Source organism: Carassius gibelio, chromosome B4, assembly GCF_023724105.1.
Source record: "Carassius gibelio isolate Cgi1373 ecotype wild population from Czech Republic chromosome B4, carGib1.2-hapl.c, whole genome shotgun sequence".
Lineage (NCBI taxonomy): Eukaryota > Metazoa > Chordata > Actinopteri > Cypriniformes > Cyprinidae > Carassius > Carassius gibelio.
Genome location: NC_068399.1, coordinates 18,097,329 through 18,120,486, shown reverse-complemented (window position 1 = coordinate 18,120,486; position 23,158 = coordinate 18,097,329). Strand labels below are relative to the sequence as shown.

Sequence of the window (23,158 nt, the reverse complement as noted above, 5' to 3'; positions counted from 1 at the left end):
GACATCACAATTATGCACATATGCTAAATATTATCTAAATTATACTGTACGTGTAATACATGTTAATCAATTAAATCTTTTACTTATTCTGTATGTAAAGCAAGAAGATTTTCAGTGAAGAATGTAAGTTTGTCCCAAAGGTGTGTGAACCCCATACTCTAGTAGCTTATTGGAACTGTATAGACATCTTTGCTCACGCTGCAAGTTTTTCCGCCAAAATTTTACTCTATTAAAAGTATCTGGTCAAAAGCTTTCCTCATTTATTTGAAAGCCCAAAAAACATCCAACTGGCTGATTATATCAAGAGACATTGGGGATGTTCTCATTAAAGTAACTTTAATACAGAAACTGTGTAAAGCAGCTTTAAGCACAGTTTCGTCAATGTCCTGAATAATTCTAGTTATTGGATTCCTGATCTTTAAACCTGTTAACTGAAATTGAATTTGTTTGTAGATGCTTGACTCTTGCATATAGTTATTTAAAGCCTGTTACCTTTTTTTCGTATTTTTGTAATATTGCTTTTTAAATGTTTCTTTTTTTTTTCTTTTCTCTTTAATACTGATATTTTAATAATGCAGCAGTGTTTTTTTTTGTCACATTTATTCAACAGTGGGCATACTTCAATTAAATCACTTGATAATGTAGATGAAAATATAGCACAAATCTGCCATAAACAGCATTATAATGAGAACTTTATAGAAGTCTAGCCTATAGTAAATTCCTTCCCTGTGTTTCAGTGCGTTGTTACCACTCTGTCTCTCTCTCTCTCTCTATTTATATATGCATATAGGCAGTCATTAAAAAGCCATTGCTGTTGTGTCTCACAGTATGTGTGGTGTGATTTGTGTGTATATACACACACTCAGGCCTCTGCATGTGTGTTAAGTTCTCTCTCCGCTCCACTGCATGTTGTGTTTCCCTCTCATGGACGTTCACCAGTTGAGCCCCTCTGCACGCTGAGCGTTCATTATTATGACTCTCTTCATTTATACTGCTCTAAACCTTCTGCCATTAGCAGACACTCCCTCCAGCAGCTCTGCTCATTTTAAACACCTCTGTACATAAAAAGCTGTAATCAAGGCTGGCATGGCTGGACATACTCCAATAAGAATTCAAAGGTGCTCTGTAGTGTGAGCAGACTAAGAATGGGTCAGGAGATGTAGAAATTTCCGGCAACACATCCTAAACCTCCCATGGCACAGTGTGACATTTAAGTAGAAGGGAAGGATTTTGCTTGCGAGGAGACGAGAGAACCTCTGCTGGTTTGATTTTTTTCTCTAAAGCTCTTGCCGTCTGTTTTGCTTGTGAGGCTTCTATCCATCCTTCAGCTTTATTTTCCTCTCCTTCTCCCTTTCTCACTCTTTCTCTCTCTCTCGCTGGAGCTTGATTACTTTTTAATGATTTCTGGGGCTAAGACGAATGAGTGTGTTAAATGAGGAGAATTAGACATGTGCCGCAGAGCGCTGGGGCATTTGTTACTTGAATAATGGAGCTTAGAGACTTTGTTTACTGGGAAATATTGAGCTTCACAAATGAGACGGGGAGAGAGAGAGCAAATATTGCAGCTTTCAGTATGATATTTCTCTGGTCAGTCTCTCTAGATTTTATTATGTGCTGGGCAGTATATCGGAAATGTATGATCTATTCAATATTATGTTGCTTATATAAAATGAACCAAGGTCATAAACATTGACTTTGATTTTAATGCACTTTTTTCATTTGGCTTTAGACATTCCTAAAGGCCACAACAAATTCACAATCACTTCTCAATTGCTCCTTTTGTCATGACCGGCCACGACTTGTGTAAATGAGATCACAAAGACTGACTGTCTATTTAAAACTTTTGGATTTGAAGATCTGGGTAAATTTAACTTGTTTTGTCTTGTGGGATACACATAACTATCTACTGTAGCCTCTGAAGGGCAGTACTAATAATGTACACATCTCCATTCTGTTCAAAAGTTTTCACCCCCCGGCTCTTGATGCAGTGTTTATCCTTCTGGAGCATCAGTGAGCCTTTGAACCGTCTGTAATAGTTGCATATCATAGAATCATACAGTCATTGTTTAAAAGGGTTCAAATACACAAAAATGCTGGAAAACCAAAGAATTCGGGGGACCTGTAGGATTTTCTAAACAAAAAATCAGGCAGTTTAACGGTTCAGAACAAACATGGGACTCATGAAAAACTAAACTAAACAACAACAACAAAAAAACAGATGAGAACACGGTATTAATAATCAAGGCGATGCAAACTTTTGAATGAGGATATTTTTATAAAATCAACTATTATTTTCTCTTGTGGGTGAGTACAAAATAAACAACATGCATTTCGTGTGACCCCCTCTTATTTTGGTAAAATAATTTACTTTTTGCAGATTCTGAAAAGGGGATGTAAACTTTTGACTTCATCTGTATCTATCTATTTTCCTGTCTCTGTCTGTCTGTTTGTCCATCGGTTCATCCATCCATCTTTCCAAAATATTTATATCAAATACCATCAAATTGATTAAAAATACCGAATGACCGAATGCAATATTTTGTTTGGAGAACATAGTTACATTTATCGTGTTTCCACACGAACATATTAAGTGGCGGAAGTCTCAGCGTTCAGCGCAAATCCCGCCATGCAGCTGATTCTAAGTTTTCAAAAGGCATCACGTGAGTGTGAACATCACTACAACTAGGAAAAAAATGACCGTAATTCAAAACGCAGCTCCCGTCTGCATTTAAACAGACCTTTTTGCTCTTAATTCTGATCGGTCCAACGCAATAATGAAATCTGAGCAGGTCTAAAAACTGAAACTTTTGTTGCTGCACTTTACACTTTGGAAGAGTTATATATTTTTTTTTAATACGAGCAGGCCTAAAATCTGGGATTGGTAATGCTGCACTGTAATCATAGTTATTTATTTATATTTTTCATTATATTTTATAATGTGATATTGGTTTGAGATAGAGTCTTTATTTAGTGGAGAACTTTGCAGCATTATTTTATTTCTTATTCATTTTTTATTATATATATATATTTAAAAAAAAAAGACAAATTGTAAAAAAAAAAAAAAAAGTTTAAAGTTATAAACAACCTGCTGTTTAATGTTTTAATTTTTTGTTCTTACTGTACCGAAAATGATCAGAACCGTGACTTTAAAACCGAGGTACATACCGAACCGTGATTTTTGCGTACCGTTACACCCACTAATATATATATATATATATATATATATATATATATATATATATATATATATATATATATATATATATATATATATATATATATACATTCAATTACCATGTAAATGTTGAAATATTTTGATATGTATGTTCTACGCTCATTTCTCAGTAGTCATGCCAATCTTTTCCAGACACCCATCCACGAACATAATCGAACACTCTATGGCATTGATGGACTTGTTCCAGTGTGACCAGGGGCACAGCTTTGAAGGCTAGTGTTCCCCTGCTGAGTCGTTTCTCCCTCATCCCCCTCGGTTCTCTGCCAGAGAACTCAACGGGCCAGGGCCACGCATCATTACCTCGCTCTCCGCCCCCGGGCTCAGGCAGGGGGCACAAACAGCAGGCATTGATATGTGTATTATCAGATTGTATGTCAAATGTGCAGCAATGTGCTAATAAGAACAAACTACTCGGGGCTCTCGCTGCTGCCCCCTGCTGGGCGGGATGGGTCACAATGTGCTTGGATTGGGTTAGGGCTGAGTCCAATTAAACAGACAGTTTGTGCCAATGCCACAAGGAAGTTATGGTTCGGTGCACTAGGCAGCAACGTTGCCAATGCCATGCTAACGTTCGCTGTCACTTTCAGGCAGTTGCTGCTGGCATTAGAAACACAGCCAAATGTTGGTAACTGTGCTAAGACTCATGGCTCTTTTGTTTTGGCCCTTCATAGTGTCTAAAATGTGGCCTTTTTTGTGCCTTGTTCTAGGAGAAAGTTATTCTGCTTTAGAGTCATTAGCTTTGATGGCAAGGTAAAACTGTTAAATGGTAGGGAGGGCGGAGGAAGTGCTTGAAGGATGTGGACGAGTGGAGGTTTGTCATTGCCACACATTTAAAATAATATCCACGGTCAGGTCATATGTTTCTGTATCGTCATGCTTCATTTATGACAGAAGGGTTGTCTGGATCTGACAGGTGAATGGAGGGTTTTGATCGTGTTTGTTTTCCGGGCTATTTGACGTGTTTGCTCAAAAGCGAGCAATTGAGTAGATAGACTGCAGCATTTTGTAGTCTATCACGGTCCTTTATAGAGGGCGTCTGGACGGGTCATTCTTAAACTCAACCCTGACCTCAGACCAGAACCTCCCCCGCACCTTAACAACAGTGACATTTACAGTCTCTAAGGCAATCATCTGATCCTTAGAAACGAATAGAAGTGATGCCCTGACTTCAGAGCGTATCGTATTGAGTGTGTGTTTGTTTGTGTTTTCAGAGCACTGTGGTTGTGGAGAAGTCCATTCAGGATCTAATGAGTCTAATGCAGGACCTCAGTGCGTACTCCAACCAGTTTCTGGAGATGGTCTGTGACAAGCTTAAGGAGTACAAAGAGATCTGCAATTCTGCATACAGGTAATAATACTGGTAATAATACTAAAAATGATTGTGAGTGTGTTGTTGCATTCAATGTGATTCAATATAACGAACGTGTACTGCAACATAATGGCAGTAAATATCTTGTTGTCAAAATGGGCTGCATGCAAAAAGAACGTAATATGTGTCCAGTGTAGTCTGATTCTTGAGCTAATGACTCTTATGAAGTGGTTCTGGGTGAATCAAAAACAGCATGACCAGTGTAGACAGATTCAGGAATGGCTCTTAAGAGCCGGTTCTTGTAATGGAAAGTGCAAAAAAGATTTATTTGAATTAATCTGACAGATGGAGCATTTCTCTCTAATGCTAATTAATTTTATTAAGAGGATCATCTAACATCAATAAATTACATAATGCCTCAGATCATTAATTATTCTCCATTAAAAGAGTTAGAAATGTCTTTAAGATGAAGGAAAATCTGTCTACTGCTGGATTTTCGGAAACATTAGATGATCTCATTGGTTTACTCATGTGTTTAAGTGAAGTGTGTGTGTGTGTGTGTGTGTCTCTCACATATGTGTAAGTCAGCAGGGGTCTGAACTGAGCTCAATCATGGATGGAAAGTGCAGAAGCAGCCGTTTCCTCGCACAATAATCACATGCTACCAATCTGTCTCTCTCTTTGTCTCCTTCGCTGTCTTTCTTTTGTTCTCTCCCTCTTTCTCATCCATAAGATGAGTGAAACGCACTGCATTACGTTCTACATGATCTGTTCAATCAATCTGCACGTCGCAGACAATAACAGTTCATTCATCCGCGGCCTCGTCTGCCTCTCTGTATCTCCCGAACTCTTCTGCAGAACCGTGTTCAGCTGTCATCCAGTGCACACTTTTAATGGCCCGCTTACGCAATATTGAAGACATTTATCTGAACTTACGGTTCATCTTCATATTTTGGCATTTTTGAGATGTGAAGTGAAATGGAGCTTGTCCATTTCCTGAGCCAATCATAAACTTTGTTCTTATTTTAGCTACTTACTCAGCGTTTCATCACACTTTATGATTACTTCCATTTACAAGTCATTAACAACATCATTATATAGTACTTAACGAAACACTAGATAATGAACGTTTAAAAGTGTGAAAATAAATTCCATAGTATTTTAGCTATTCCAGTGTACATTAACTTGAACTTAGGATCTGAGGAAGATGATGTAACATGTCAGGCCAGTGTTAAGCACATTTTCAGTCACATTGAACTCTGGATTGAACTCTTAATATCACATTGAACTCTTAATATAATATAATATAATATAATATAATATAATATAATATAATATAATATAATATAATATAATATAATATAATATAATATAATAATTTAGATTATTTATATTTGTGTACATTTTAGAATTTAGTATAATATATATATATATATATATATATATATATATATATATATATATATATATATATATATATATATATATATAAAACATACCATTTATTACCAGTAAAAATATACAAATGTTTAATGGTTATAATTAAATGAACTTATATTAAATATATTGCAAATATAAAATATGTAAAAAAGTTTTTATTGAAAAAATAAAATGTTATTCAGAAGGAGGATTATAATAATGTGTCAGACCAGCGTTTAGCACATTATGAACAATGCAGGTTCAAATCTAGCTTGCAACATGTTTTTGTTTACATAATATGTGTGTGTACTGTGTATATTTATTATGCATATATAAAGACACACACATACTGCATATATTTTGAAAATATGTACATTTATTAACTTGTATTTATTGATATTCATATAAACTATATCATATATTAATATATTTAATATATAAACTAAACATATTTTTTCTTAAATATATACATGCTTGTGTGCATATTTATATATACAGAATAAATATACACAGTACACACACACACACATTATGTAAAAAAAAAAAAAAAACTTATTTTGGTTTTGATTAATCGTTTTACAGCACTAATATATATATATATATATATATATATATATATATATATATATATATATATATATATATATATATATATATATATATAATAATAAAATAATTTCCTTTTTGGCACTTCATTTGTGTGATGTGATGTTATGTTATGTGTTATATGTTATGTTATGTGTTATATGTTATGTTATATGTTATGTATGTTATGTCATGTTATGTCATGTTATGTCATGTTATGTTATGTTATTCTCTTTATTTTCTCTGTTTAGTCCTGAAGTGGTTTTAAGTCTGTTGTGTGTGTGGTGTGTGTGTGTTGAAGGGGTATCGTACAATGCGAGGAGAAGCTGACCATTAGCGCGTCCTGGGCTAAAGATGAAGACATCAGCCGCCTGCTGCAGTCTCTGCCCAACTGGGCCAGCATGACCCAACCCAGACAGCTCCGACAGAAGAGGGAAGAGGAAGAGGACTTCACACGGTGAGAGCTTACGCTAATAAACACATACATACTACAAATACACACTGTCCCCAATGTGAGCTCACCACACAGATTCATCACAGAGCACACAGTATATACAAACACACTCACACAACTCCTATCAGCTCACATCCGAGCAGGTTAACACATAGCCAGAGACGCCGTGGGACGTTTGCTGTGTAACACCGATCCACAGGCCTCTACGTCCTGTAAAGAGATCAATAAACACACTTACGTACTCAGCTTCAGAAATTGCATTTGGGCTTTCTGTCTTCGTTGAAAATGAAGGTTATTTTTAGCTGTTTGACACAGACAAAGCATTTTGGTATTCTGCTTGTGTGCTGTGTTACAGAGGATGAAATCTGGCCCTTATAGCCTCCGCAGACATCTTTGAACAACAACAAATACAACTTCAGGCAACCACACTATATCTGCCGGAACATTCCAGCATCCCAGACACACACGCAATTCTGTTTTCAATTCACTTGCTCGCTCTATCTCCCTCCCTTCCTGCCTTTTCCTCTCAAGTGCACACTTGAATTAAAGAAGACACAAGTATGAGGAAAACTTTGATTGGACTAGAGGGAGGGGTGCCTTCGTTTTTATCAAAATTGCCCTCAAAGTGTTCGCCCGTCGGTTTGGATGTGCCATGGCCTGCAATTGTTCAATAAATAAATGAACGGGTTATGTGGGACAGAGAAAATCCAATCTAGCCGACCTGTTGAAGCTAAGCGCAGACAGCGCGTGGGAGGCTTTTATCATATAAATGACCCTGACAGTTTCATCAGCTAAAGAGGGATTACGGCACATGTATGGCAATCCTATACAGAGCGATAAAAGCTTGTTAAAAAGTCCTCCGTTCAATAGACGCTGCATTTTATCTTAAGGAATTTCACAGTTCTCAGAAATGAGCCGCGTGGATTTTTTTCTCCCATATTCGTCACAGACCTGTAGAGGAGGTCAAAGAAAATACTGACTTTATAGATTTGCTTGAGCATCATTTATCTGAATGTGCCCGTGAAGCTCAGCATCAGCTGCTGCTGTGGTTATGAGAAGGAGGGTAAGGGAAAGCATGCGTTAAAACACAAATGTTCATTATTTCTCCTTCTGTCTCCCACAGGGCTGCATTTGCCAAGGAGTCGGAGGTTCTGACGGGGAATCTGGGTGATAAGCTGATTCCTCAGAATGAGATTCTGAGGGACGTCAGTGATCTGAAGGCCCTCGCTAACCTGCAGGAGAGCATGGAGTGGCTTGCCACTCGCCTCAGGGGTTTCTTCAGCAACCTGCCCCAGAGCTCCAGTGAGTGTGTGTGTGTGTGTTTGTGTGTTTTTGTGGTTTGGCTGGAGGTTTGTCCAGTGATGAAAGTGTGTCACAATTTTTTGTGAGTCAAAATGTTTTCAGTTTGGTAAGTGATCATTTGAACTGAAAAATTAACTTGATTTTGTGTATCTATCTGGTATATGGTATGTGCACTTTTTAAAACAAATTAAAAAAATTATAAATAGTAATAATAACATATTTATTAATTAAGTAGTAAGTTTTTCCTTAATCCTTGAGCTGACTGTGTATTTCCAGTACAATGTTATTAGTATTTATTTATATTTTATTTTATTTAAAAAAGTTATATTAATGATTTTTTTACATTTTAAATATATATATATATATATATATATATATATATATATATATATTATTATTATAATTTTTGATTTTTATTTTAATTATATAAATTATTTAAACAATTAAAAATGTAAACAATATTTCTCATTCATTTTAAGTCGTAGCAGTTTTTATTTTATTTTTAGTTTTTAGTTTTTTTTTTTTAGTTTTTGCATTTTTATTTTGTTTTGGGGCTTTTTCATAATCCTTAAATGTACTATGTATTTTTCCAGTTAAGTCTAGTAAATTAGACTTAACTCCCAGTGTCTCCCAACTTTTAGACCTCATTGTGTGCCGAGTTGTATTTTGCCAGTTCATCAGAACTGATAGAATTTAGTTCATTAGTTCAAAAGAAGAACTGTATTTTTACATAATGACTTGAGAATATTCCGTTTCAAGACTTCAGTGAAACTTCAGCTCTGCATTTCTAACGTCACCTCGCCCACATCAGTCAAACTTCACACAATACCGTCAGAATGTCCTCCACTTCTTTCACTAAAATCTGTAAATAAGCTATTTTAAAACTATTGTTACTTCAGTTTTTGGGGTAAAGACTGCTTCATAGCGACTCGCGTCCGGAGCAGATAAAAATTCAATAAAAGCGCGGTGGAGGATGTGGTGTAATTACCATTAGTTCTGTGCAGAAGCCGTAATGGAGTGTTTTATCATGGTGGGACAGCTTCAGCATTGTTCATTATTTAGTGTTTGCTGAGCTGATGGGACCGTCGCCGACGGAAACCCTTATCTCTGTAACCCCCCCCTTAAATTGGATTTTATATTATGGAGCCAGTCAGGTATGAACAAGTCATTTTCTCCTGTCTTGTCTTGCAGACTAATACACGTTTGCTAGTGTAATGTGGGGGAGATTAAACAGCGTTTCACCACCAGAGACTGAGCTTTGAAGTGGATCGAGTCAAGAGAGTTCCTAGACAGAGAGAGAAAGAGCTCTTTTGCCCTTGTCTTTTTAAAACGAAGGCCCACCGCGGTCAGGAAGAGACATCCTTCATGCACCTGTGACTACTCTGATGTGGCGTTTGTGCGCTAGAAGTATTCCACAAAGAATGTACGGTGGTTTGTCAGACAGACAGAGAGACCTTGTCCTTGTCTCAGTGAGTTTAATCCGTGGCATTGCTCAATCTCCGTCTCTCCGGTCTATGCAAAAACAAACACTCGGACCTCCGCGATAAGATGCGTGTGATAATCCTGCTCTTCAGCATCATGGTGTTGAATCTTAATGCAATCAAATACGTTCTTCAGTCTTGGACCTGCTGTTTGGGTAGAAATCGATGGGCTTTGATTGGTCATAAAGACACTGAGGGTTTGCGTCTCATTGCCCATCTTTGATGGCCCTGCTCAAATTTATCTGCGGCCTAATTTTCTCAGGCTAGCTCTGTTTCTGTATGTCCTCCCTTTTTTTCGTAATGCTGTTTGTATTTTTCACTCTCTGAGTGTTCAGACATCTCATGCGCTCAAGATGCTACTTGAATGGATACAGTACATTCAGATGAAATATTAGAGAAGCTGTGTTAGTGTATGCGAATGCTGTTAATTAAAAACTGAATATAGCAACAGTTCACAGATAATGCAGCATTTCCATTTAAAGTCTCTTAAACTGGTGCAATATAAAAAGTAAGAGCCACTATGGCTCTTTTGCTAAAGGTAATGCATTACTTGGATAAACACTTTTTGCTAGCAATTGGTGGTAAATGCCTTATGTCAGACACTTCTTGAAGGTAAAAGTGGCTAATCATTTTGATAACGGGCTTTTACTCCGGCGTTTCAGAAAGAATTTGAGATGCTATGAGATGATGTTATTAATTATTTGTTCACATTACTTTCTTTGGTTCAGTCACATTTATTCAGCACACGTTCTCTTCGTAGTTTACATATAACCTTAATACTGAAAAAATATATATTTTTGGCATTTTGCTTTTATTAGCATAGGATAGTGTAGAGTAGACAGAATGCAAAGTGGGGAAGAGAGAAATGGGTGGGATCAGGAAATGTCCTCGAACCGGGATTCGAACTCGGGACGCCTGCAACATAATGCCATTACGTTCTTCTGACCATTGCACTTATGCCTTAAAACAAGACCTTTTACCAACTTATACCCACCTTGGCTAGACAAACAAAACACAGAACTCTTAAGTCTGTTGTCCAAACAACCCCCTGCCTTTCACATGCTTCAAAATCCATCTTCTTATAGCTCTCGGGAGATTATTGAAGAACAGACGCAGAGCTTTGAGCATTTATAGCCTTCAGTGCCAAAGAAAAAGTCGTGGGTCAAACGGTCTGTTGGTTTTTGGAGTTTTTAAAGTACCTTTATCGCCAACAGTAAAGGTCTGCTTTCCATCTATTAGCATAATGTGTGTGGATGCACACAGACACACTTTAATTTCTGGAATAGTTTTAACCGAAGGCACCACTTGTTTTTCTGTTCTTTCTCCCTCCTCTAAAGTCCTATCCTGAAGGCTTAACCGGCAAGTCGTAGTGCTGACGCAGTGAGGTCAAAGGTCACCAGCAGACAGAGCTCGGCTCTCCCCATGCAGATGTCACCGCTGTTACTGCAGCCGAATAATTAACGCTCTCAGCCAATCACATGCATCATTCATGAGCCTTCTGTCTCTCTCCTTCTCCCTCCGCTGCCGCAGAGGTCAGATATCTTGTTTATTAGAGCGCGGTGTTTAACAGCCGGTGGGAGGTGTGCGGCGAGATGATGCAGTTTTTCAACAGCAGTTTTTGGGCTGAGCCGCTGTGCTTAAACTTCACCCTGACAGCCAGTGGGACGTAGTCGTAAAGAAGGGTATCAGCAAATGATTGATCTCCGCTCTCTCGCTCGCTCTCTGTCTTTATGAGTGCCACCCTCTCACAGATGGCATCGAACAGACGCTTAGGCGAGATAGGATTTGGAAATAATTGGATGAGCCCAACGCACACACACAGACTCGCATCTACGCAAGCACACAACCTCCGATACAAGAAATTTAAAAGCCTATAAGTTAACGGAAGACAGAAGAAGACATTCAGTTAGTCTGTTTGTGTCTCTAAATTGGCCGCCTCATGTGGCGCAGCCTTGATCATACCGTCACAGCAGGGTGAGCTCAGAGGCGATGGACAGCAGGCCCCATCTCTCTCTCGCGCCCCCAGTGGGGGGTCTGGGGCAGGGGGTCCTGGCACACACAGACTTTCAGTGGAGCAGCCATTCTTTACCACATGCCGCTGCACTCAGTCGTTCACTGACAGTTGGCGTGTGTATACATGAGCACACATGTGTTAATAAACACACAACTTGACAAACAGCTTTACACATGGATAGAATTCACGCCAACTGCATAATGCAAACATGCAGGTTAATTGGCGTGCAGCATTGGCATCCTTTGGATTTGTAGTACACTCTGGATGTCGGGATCATGCTGTTTATGAAAGGCGTAGTTCCAGATTTCACTAAAATGATGAACTGGTTTAAATAAACAGCATTTTTCGGTTGCATCCGACTGGTAGAACAGTTTTACTTTGGCTGACTGTGCAGAAGCAGATAATGATTAAAGGCTTCATAGAGAGCTGTGAAGTAGTTTCTATTAGCTTTGTTTGAAAATGGCATTGAAAATGATAAAATATTATAAATATGATAAATAACATATTATATAAATAACATATTAAAATAAATTTTATGTACATACAATAAATTTATTAAAATATTAAGTTCAACAAATAGTACACTCAAAAATGTAAATTCTTTAAACATAAAATGATAGTAATTTAGAATATATTAGTGAAGTAATAGAAGGTATTTTGTCCTGCTTGCTCTATTTCAAGTCTTTTAAAGCCGTATGATAGTTTTGTTTAGTTCAGTAAAGAGCTGTGCAAATAATCAAAATACACTTTTGATTTCAATTTCGGCCTCCAACGATTATGATAATTCAATAATCAAGATAAAACTATTATTGTGCCCCATTCCACCCCCTTCACAAACTTCTTGTGACGTAAGGACGTGCTTGATTTATTAAAGTTAATTGGATTTATTTGTGTTTTTTAAGAGTGCAAAAGAGAACTTAAACTGATCTTCCTTTTATCTTATAGTGTGTGCCTGAATGGTCAAATGCACGTAAAGATGCATGCTTGGTGATTGTTCACGTAAACCATCGTCACAAACAGTTGAGAATGAAATGCATGCGTAACAGTAAATTGGATCCGTGTATCTCTTAAAGTGGTAACAGGTTAATATTCCTGCTGCCAACTGTGTTTAATATTAATCAAACAACAGAAGACAAAGAAAATCACTCACTGTTCTTGACTAAAGGACTTTTATAGCTTTAATAAGAAAAAAAAGTTTAGTTCTTACAGTGAAGACCTTGCCGTTTTATGTTTACATTTGATCTGTTTGTTTAATTTGTATCCTCTGTTAATTGTGTTATCGTGTGGGTTTTTATTTTTATTGTATTACTGACTGTTATATTATTTTATTAATTATTCTTCAGTCGTTTTTGAGGACTTTTCATTTTAACCTTAAGACTTACCCTAGTATTCTGCTGTGGCATTGAGAATTGTGAAATTCCGCTGTTATCTAAAATGTAGATGTAGTAGCAACCTTATTTACAGAAGATATATATTCAGTAAATATACCGGTATCTTTAAATAAATCTTTGGTCATGTGGCCCACTCATAATTGTGTTAAACAATCATGATTACACTAATAGAAATAATTATAAAATAATCAAGCAGCCTTACTCATAAGCTTCATCACCTCATTCTTGAACACAATGCCTCTACATATTCAACCTTGATTATGAGACACACAAGATCCAGTGTCATTAGCATCTTGACACACAGTATCTCCACCTCCCTTTATTGTAAGGAAAAGATCAGCAAAAACATCTCCTTTTGTGTTCCACATAAGGTCAAACAGGTTATATGAATGTGAGTAAATTCGTGTAGAACTCTTTGGGAAAAATATAATTACTGATTTGGTACTCGTTTGATTTACCCTGGCAAATAGGACTGTTTGCTTGTTACAATGGCTTGACAGTTTTGTTATACATGGGAGGTCACATATGGGAATAACATATCAGTCCTCAGTGACCCGGTGCCTCTAATCTACCCCTTGGTCATCACTGCTATATTTGCACTTCTTGTCTTCAAGCGTTTTTAATCATTCCATGCCAAACACACCCTTATCTCCTACAAACCTTATTTCTAATAAGAGTTATAGACAGACAGTAATTAACTACCGAGTGAACACACACATATGCAAGTGCTGCGGCTCTTTTCATGTCTTTTGACATTGGTCTGTGTGTATATATAATTGCTCAATGGCAGTGGCCATTCTCCTGAACAAACACAAGGGACCCAGAGCCACTACGTGAGCAAACCGGCATCCATCAGCACAGCAAACACGTCCACACACAAATACTTCTCTACATACCGTGAGATTTGTGTGTGTGTGTGTGTGCGAAAGTGACCTTCAGAAGTGCAGAGACATGCTTCAGAGAGTTACAGGAAGTCAGTGTCCATCATCTCTCGTGCCTCATTGATCGCATAGTGTCCCACAAACACACAGTCATCCTGTGACCATATGTGTGCTTGCATCTCATTGACTACACTGGGGGAAAAAAAAAAGTTTTTTTGAAAAAGTAAATAAACATTATTGGAGTATGTTTATGAGAAAATACTATTTAGGTCTTTCTACATGAAAAATTCATGTTTAATTCAATGTGTTTATGCTAGGTGTTTCTGAATTATGCAAGTGATTAAACAAATATTACATGGCCGAAATATGTCGACACCAGAACACCATACCTACATGTGCTTGGTAAATCTGTTGGCATTACCTATTAGGAAGTCTGAGAAGTATTTCCACATGGTGTTGGTATACTGGCTATAAATGTGTTCTTCTGTTTTGCTTTATGGCTCAGACTCTCTTTTTATATTCTTTTGTCTAGGTGTATCCCCAGGCTCAGATGCTCAGCTGAACAGCGAGAACGTCCGCAATCGAGAGCAGATCCTTCAGACTTTGACTGACCTCTCCAGATCCTTCCAGGACATCGCTGACCGCTGCCTTCTGGTGCTTCATCTGGAGATCAGGTAGGTCTGACCACTTCATCTCAATCTAAAAGAAGGACTCCATGCTCAAGTCTTAAGATATCTTCACACAAACAACAACTTAAATGCTGCAGACCATCATCTCTATCAGAATTAAATGGGCCGTAATTTAAAATCTTCCTAAGAGTTTGCCCGGCCCAAAAGAGCACCGATGGGTCATTCACTCTGCTGCCCTCCTCCACAGACCCTCCCTTCCGCTCGCCTGATTATTCTCTGATATCATTTAGCTTATGCGATCCTGTTTATGATTTGGAAACAATAACTTGCAGCTCCCATGCTACGCGTTATTGACTTTTTCCATCAAGCAAATTTCCCCTGACAGTGCTTGAGGGTAAATTAAGCTATAAGAGAAGGTAAGAAGAAGAGGATGCAGGCTTTATGGTTTGGTAGCGGGCGCCTTCGCTTAAAGCTATTCTAATGCTGAATGAGAAAGAGGAGGTTTATTGCAGGGCTGTTGGAGGCCATTATGGAAACGTCTCCATCTCACCTTCTCTCTCTTTCTGTCTCAAGAATGCTCTTTCTTTGTGCACCTATACGCAGGTTTATTAGTCCATGAACACTTCACAGATTGCACCCCCCCCCCCCCCCCCCAAACACACATGCACCTGCTCCTAGGATGTTCCATCATCCCAGTTCATTCAGCCTTTATAGAGTAAAGCGAGATATCCACTACCAGCATCTGGCATTTCTCTGTGGACCGATGACATTAACACTACTCGCAGATGATAACAATAACTCACATGTTCAAACTGGTTTTCATTATTTCTTACATTTAATGGTAATTTAGATTATGTGGTAAAACCCTGAGGATAGATTATGTAGAAATGCTCTAAATTTTCCAACAGAATTTTAGGGGAAATGTGTAGATTTTATTATCTGTAAATATTATTCATAAAAAGTTGTTCTTATTATTGAAACATAATAAAATTAATTTATTTATTATAATATTAATGTATAGTATGTGGTTGTGTGTATAATGTATAATTTATATTTTATAACAGATAAATGAACCAATAAGTAAAATGTATTTATACTGTGTGTGTGTATGTGTATGTATATGTATATGTATATGTATATGTATATGTGTATATATATATATATATATATATATATATATATATATATATATATATATATATATATATATATATATATATATATATATATATATATATATATATATATATATATAGTTGTACTATAAATTAATTAATTAGTTATTCTATTTATTTATTATTTTTGACCTTAATACTGTAGGCTTATAAGTCATACGGGGCATTAATACAAACTAATACAAAATATACCAAATGTGAAATTAATTAATTAATGAAATTAATTAATGCACATGATCAAAGGCATCTTAATTGCAGTTTTCCAGGAAAGTCTGATGAAAAGAGTTTTTCATGTGGAAATTATTCATTTTTAGGTGAAATCCTGTGTGAATTCAAACAAGTCATATCTCAAGCTTCAGGAAAGTTCTTATCTGTCACAGTTGGTAATTGTCATTCCGTGCCTGTCGTCTCTGCCCCATCAGGGTCCACTGTTTCCATTATCTGATCCCTTTGGCAAAACAAGGAAACTACGCCATCGTGGCTAATGCAGCCAGCATGGACTACGACCCCCTGGTGGTGAAGCTGAATAAGGACATCAGTGCCATAGAGGAAGTGATGGGAGCCGCCCTGCAGCAGCACAAGTTTCAGTACATCTTTGAAGGTGAGTGACTTCTTGCCTCAACAGGAAGCTGATGCCTGAAGCATTATTTCTTTTCTGACTATCTTCCTGTCTCGGTGCAGGTCTGGGTCACCTGATCTCTTGTATTCTGATAAACGGAGCTCAGTACTTCAAGCGCATCAGTGAGTCCGGCATCAAGAAGATGTGCAGAAATATCTTTGTGCTCCAGCAGAACCTGACGAACATCACCATGTCACGCGAGGCTGATCTGGATTTTGCCAGGTAGAATACATAACTATTCTCGGTAGGGATGTGCAAAACGACATCATTTCAAAATCAGCTTGCCTGAGCAACTCCTCAGCCAGTAGGTTTAATGAAATCGTATAAAAAGCTATGTTCACACTTGTCGTCTTTTTTGAAGCTACCAGCGTCTTATTTATATTGAAATCCTATGGAGTAACCCGCGTTTTCAGAAAAGTAATGAGCGCTTTTTTAAGTGTCACTGTCAGTGTCTTGTTCTGCAGCTCAGAGTATCTTTTCAAGTTTAAAAAAAGTTCAACTTTTCTGGGAAAAAAAGCCCTACGTTAAGCGCCTTTTTGACAGCTGTCCAATGACAAGCGAGTAGCAAGACCTGTCGTTTCCATAACAAAAACAACATCAAGAAAAATGGAGAAGGTGGCGCTAGATAGACATAAGCCCCTTTCACACTGCGATTCCGGCAAATATACGGGTAATGTGTCCCGACAGTTGTTCCCGGGTCGCTAGATTTTGCTTTTTCACACTGCCAATGATTACCCAGAATATGTGTGTGCGTTCACACGCAACCTGTAAAAGTCCTGTAAAGACAATTTGTAAAGACAAGTGACATCAGGGTGTGACATATAATGTACGAATCAAAAACGCTAGGCACGTTAACTTTCACTTAAGCTGAACGATATTAGCTTCAGCGTGGAAACTGAGGAGCTAACTGATCATTCTGATTCATTACAGTTTGCACATATTTTTTTTTCGCGAAAATTGATCTGCCTTCAAAACACCCGCTAAAAGAGTCGCGCGATAATGTGTGTTATCACTACGACACGGCATTAGATCTGGCTTTTGTTCACACAGAGCTCTTTTTTCCGGGACTTAACCCAGCAATATTACTAGGTCCCCGACCTGGGATCAGTCCCGGAACTGTCTTTTACACAGAATTCAACCCGTCAGTTTTCCAGGTCCAATGTGCAGTATGAAAGGGGCTTTAGTAATAACACTCATTGTCTTCTCTAGTGCTGCTCAACCAGCCATGTCCCATTCGTCATTATTTGTGATGTCACAAATCCCAGAAAATATTGTTGTAGTCCAAACTAGTCGTTCGTTGTAGTTTATGAAAAGTGATTTATGTTAAATAAAATATCTCCTTTTGAAGTGGACTTTGAGCTTTGTAACTTTGCAGATCTTTTTTATGCAACATTACAATACTAACTAAAGTTTAAAAAACATAATAGGAACCTTTTTATATTTACTTTAATACTTAGTATAATCTTTTATTAGTATTTTTATATAAATCATTTTTAAAACTAAAGCTAATTTCCCTGGGATTTTTGAAGTAATGAACATCACATAAATACGAACAAAGAAGAAAATATAGAGAAATTAATCTAGATAAACACAATTAACAGATAATGAGCCTCTTTACTCACGCGCACACACATGTAAATGTGTAAAATTGTAATTATTATTTTGTTTGTTTTCAAGTCATTTGAATGTTTAGTTTTGCATTCTTTTCCAGTTAATGAAAAGGTTTAAAACATTGAAGGTTGGGGTGGGGGGGGCAGGGGGTTCAGTTAATAAATATCAGCTCTTTCCAGTCAGCCTATAACTAACAGCATGTTTCTATATTTTTATGGGAAGATCACTGTCAGGGCAGTTAAATTAAATGGAGTAATGTGCATTTTGCTGTACAAACAATGGGAATCAATACCCGGCGGATTTCTTGCATGATTATTACAGCGCTGGCTTATTGACCCCCCCCCAACTCTCTCTCTGTCTCTCTCCTTCATATATGATGTCATGTGATGTATGGGTGGTACAGGTGGTGACTGGAATTACAGTACATTGTTTGCTCTATCAAGGCTCCTCTGATTGACCCCTCCAACACACAAACACACACACACAGCAGAGAGCGCATCTCTCTGTAAACCCCTTATGAATACTTTGTTATTATCCTCATGAACAAGATAATAAAGGAGCAATATAGCACTAGACTTTTGCAGCTGTACCCTTGTCATTTACATTCAGCTTTGAGTGTGTAAACGCCGTTGTGTTGAGGGATTCATTGCGAGAGATGGAGGCATATATGTGGATGCTGGGAGATGGAGAAAGGCCCATGAGGAAGAAGGGGAATCGTTGGCCACTCTCCCATCTGAATGCTTGCTGTGGGCGACTGGGCCAAAGACACAGTAATAACCATCGATTTGAGTTAAAGCTGAGCAGTGCAGTGGCCAAACCCAGCGGCACTCTTCTCCTACGGCAGGCTTTGGTCACAGTGCCATCTAGTGATGAGGAACACTGCGTCAGTGTAGAAAGAAACTGAGCAGTTAGCACATTTATTTATTTAAGAGTACAAAAGTGTAATTTGAGTGCGCAGGGCTACTGCCGGAGGTTTTGATGTTTAAATCAGGAGTAAACAACTTCACTAGTAGTTTTTCATTGAAATGACCTTGCGCGCATGGTGTTGGTCCAGTCCCTAAGCAAAACCAGAGTGCTTTTACTTTCGCTACATGCTCATACACATACACACACACACCATCTGCTCACAGCCCTAGACTGAGCCAGGCCATGTCCCAGAGTCCTGCAGGTGCCTCAGTAATGTCTAATCAACTTCACCCAGACCTGGCAAGAAACTGCTGTTTGTGATGTATGTATGTGTTTTTAACTCCAGTGTTACTGTATATTAGTTAAAGATCTGAAATGGATAGAATCTGTCATAACATAAGGACAAACTATCCCAGAACCTATTTATACATCTGTATGATCCGCATTTTGAATCAGTAGATACATATATTATAATTCCAAATTGCAGTTCTTTTGAGTTTTGACTGAAAAAAAAATCAATAGTGATTCACAAGAAATGTTTCTTAAACAGCAAATCAGCATATTATAATGATTTCTAAAAGATCATGTGACACTGAAGATTGGAGAAATGGTAGCTAAAAATGTATCTCTGCATCACAGGAATAAATTACACTTAAATGTATTAAAATAGAAAACAGTTATTTTAAATTGTAATATTTTAAAATAGTATTGTTTTTGCTCAAATAAATGCAGACTTGATGCAAGCGTAATAGGCTTCTTTCAAAAACATTAAATCAACATTTTGTTGATGCATAAGTTGGCAGCTACTTTATCAAGTTTTTTTTATTATTATTATTATTTTTACTTTTTGCAAATAGGCAATGATGTAATGTGGCTGGCAACCAATGGGAGTGCAGACAGTAAAGCTTACTTGATCCCCCACCTGGTGCAGTTGGATAGGAAAGTCTACTAGCAACTGTTTTACTCACTGGACCATCTGATGCCTATTGTACACAAAAATGGCAAGTAATGCCTGAAATCATTAGTTATAATCTAGGTTGTGTTTCCCAAAAGCAACTATGGTAGCAAGTTGTGTCATTACCAAAAGAGTTCAATGGAACGTAATACCATAGTTAGCTAACAATGCACCCCTGACTGACTGAGTACATGAACTCAATTCTAAACCAGAAGTTTAGACATTCTGAAGTAAAGTTTTCCATGCAGATGTATTTAAAAAATAAATATAAAAAACACTGGGAGTTCTCAAAAAGTCCTAAAAATGTCACAAGGTCAGTCTCTTTCTTACTAAATGGCAGAATATGCTGCAGTGAGGAGCAGCCATGCTGATCACGTTCTCTCTTTTCCAGTGTACAATCTAAACCATGCTCTCTCATTCAGTAAGAAAAGGGGAATTTGTTAGGAACTGTTAGGAGCCTGGCTGACTGACACGTATGGGTCAGAGGTCAAGCTGTTGGAAAAGCACCTGTCTTGTGAGGCCATTTGTAAAGGCTTCTGGAAAAACGACATTTAGTCAGCGTGTCAGGGTGACGGCTTGGACTGTTTACGCCGCGGCTGCACTGCGCTCTCGATAACCACAAAACAAACCGACAGCTGCACTTGACAGCACATTGGTCTTTCTGTTTGCACATGTGCGAGTCACATGAGGCTTTCTCCATATCTGTTTTCGTTTAGTTTATCTAGATGTATTGCTCTGTATTTTCCGCATTTGTTCACCGTTATGCGATGTTTTTGACTTCACGGTTATCACTTCAGTAATAAGATGCCATGAAAATCTAACTTCCATTGGACACCACTGTGTAGCTATTATGAAAATAATTGATTTTTGATGCTATTATACAATTAGGCAACACTTTGACTATTGCAGTGATTTTGATGTGCTTTGCATTTGCCCGGTAAAAATAGATTTCAGTTTATTCCTGTGGATCTGATCAAACTATCCATTTCAATAAATATGTTCTATAAATGTAATGATTCATTGATTCTAAATTCAGTCATTTATTTTCATCATCTCTCAACAATACTTACTGAAGTCTCTTTTTTTGCATTAAAACTAGTAGCAAAATATATGTAAATAAATGTTACTGTTTATTACTGTATATTGACACTTATAAGTTTAAAATTATCAGAATAAATCATAATTTCCATTCTGTAATATATTAACAGTACTTTATATTTTATTTCTGTCAGGTTTTTAACATTTTCGCTAACTGCAATTGGGTTGAAATGATTATTTATCTAATTGAAAGCTAAAAAAAATATCCCAGACCTCTCCTGTTGAGTTTTTTTTAAAATATGTAGACCATGGTCAGAAGTCTCACCTCACTTTAGACCGGAGCAGCTGATAAAAGAGCAGCCCGTCTGCAAAATGTTCCCATTAACAGGAAAATCGGACCTGTCAGGCATGCAGGAGGGAATGTCCTGAAAGCCTAATATGCTCTTTTGCACAGAAAGCATTGGCATTTGTAACTGTTGGAACAAGTATGTGTGTTCTGTTTGATGGAGAGGATCGTCTTGGGCATCTCTCTCTCTCTCTCTCTCTCTCTCTCTCAGCCGCTTACTAATGTGTTGCTGAGAATGCGCTGACAGAAGCAGCCCTTAATGGCTTTAATATTGTACATGCTGGAAATTGGAGGAAATGAATTGTGCTGATTCAAGTTTTTTTTCACCATCTCCCTTCGCGCCAACATACATCTCCCTGCGTCCTTCACCGCATGCATCATAAATTAGCTTAATACCCTTTGTATGCACTACTGTACACACAGAAACAGTCTAATTAAAACTTAATGGCACTCAGAAAACAAACACACACACAGGTGCAGGTTCTATGTGTGAAGTTCCTGCTCTTTATTATGTTCTAATGGGAGAGAGGATTGAGAGAGGAGAGGAAAGGAGGTGGTCTTAAAAGCCACGGAGAGTTAATCAGATTAGCAACTCGCCGCCGTTTCCCTAAATGCTTTTAAATGTGTGTGAAATGAAGTGTGGAGAATGTCATAGTTGGCACACCAATCTAACAAACAAACAAACATACAGAAGCGCACAAATTGACAGCTGCCCTCTTTATGTTGGCTTAAGACCCCATGAAATTGCTTGGCGAGTACTATATATAACTGCTGTTTGAAAAGTGTCTTGTTAACAGTTAAAACAGTTCAAAATCATTTGCATTGTTGAAATAAAGCTGAAATAGCATTTGAAAAATTTGACATCAAGTACTAAAATTACTCAAACTAAAACTGAAATAAAAATCAATTAAAGCCAAATTGAATAATGGGAACAAATAAAAAAATAAAATAGTCAAGAACCAATAAAAATGTCAAAAGCACATAACAGAATTGCAAACCTAAACGTACGAAACTAAAATTCTAATTAAAACCTGAAAAATAAAAATAAAAGTTAATTCAAAATATTAATTAATACTGTAATTGTCAGTAAATATTAATAGAACAACAATGTATATTATATATTCACTTTTATTATATTGTTATGTAAGAATTATTTGGATATTCTTTAAAAACAAATCATTAGTGTTCATGGAAGAAAGAATGTTAATACTGATACAATTCCATTTTTAGAATACTATCCATTTAAACAGGCAAGTTTGGATTTTCTTTAAATCTTTTGTGCTGTTTTGAGCTTTAATGAGCAGACAGCCCAGGTCTGGTGGATTAACGCCCCGGCACAGGAAGGGTTACTGGGACACTGTACTGTCAGGACTGTTATAAATGGCTGTGTTTTTTCAGTGTCAGAGATGAATGGGGGTTAATGGAACTGCCCTCTCTCTGTCCTGCAGGTGCACTTGTACTCACATTCACACTTTTTGGCAAGCTTTTCAGCGTCTTATGGGTTGAATCTGGACTTTTCTACCGGCTGAATATGCTGCGATCACTTGATTTTTCATGTTAGTGTTAATCTGCAGCATTAGAGCTCAGCATTTTAGTGGCGTAAGGGCAACACCATTATTTCCAAGAACTTAAGTACATTATTTCCAAAGTCTTCTTCACCGAGAAGGTTTAGTAGAAGACAGCAGATCTCTGAGATATTTGAGCATGTGTTTCTGTCTTTCATTTAGCGCTCCATTTCCAGCTAGTGGACTGATCGTCTGTTTGGATTCCATTACATTTCCCTGATAATCTTCAAGAAATGGAATAAA

The 23,158-nt window shown here is 37.4% G+C and overlaps 1 protein-coding gene across 1 annotated transcript in view; it reads left to right on the top strand.

Annotated features, from left to right (window-relative positions):
* Window positions 1-23,158, top strand: part of exoc4 (exocyst complex component 4) — a 112,442-nt gene that overhangs the window by 86,262 nt on the left and 3,022 nt on the right. Inside the window, exons 12-17 of the mRNA XM_052554332.1 lie at window positions 4,447-4,583; window positions 6,850-7,005; window positions 8,126-8,304; window positions 14,604-14,745; window positions 16,298-16,476; window positions 16,557-16,716. Of these exons, the coding sequence (XP_052410292.1) occupies window positions 4,447-4,583; window positions 6,850-7,005; window positions 8,126-8,304; window positions 14,604-14,745; window positions 16,298-16,476; window positions 16,557-16,716 (953 nt within the window). The remainder of the gene's footprint in view (window positions 1-4,446; window positions 4,584-6,849; window positions 7,006-8,125; window positions 8,305-14,603; window positions 14,746-16,297; window positions 16,477-16,556; window positions 16,717-23,158) is intronic.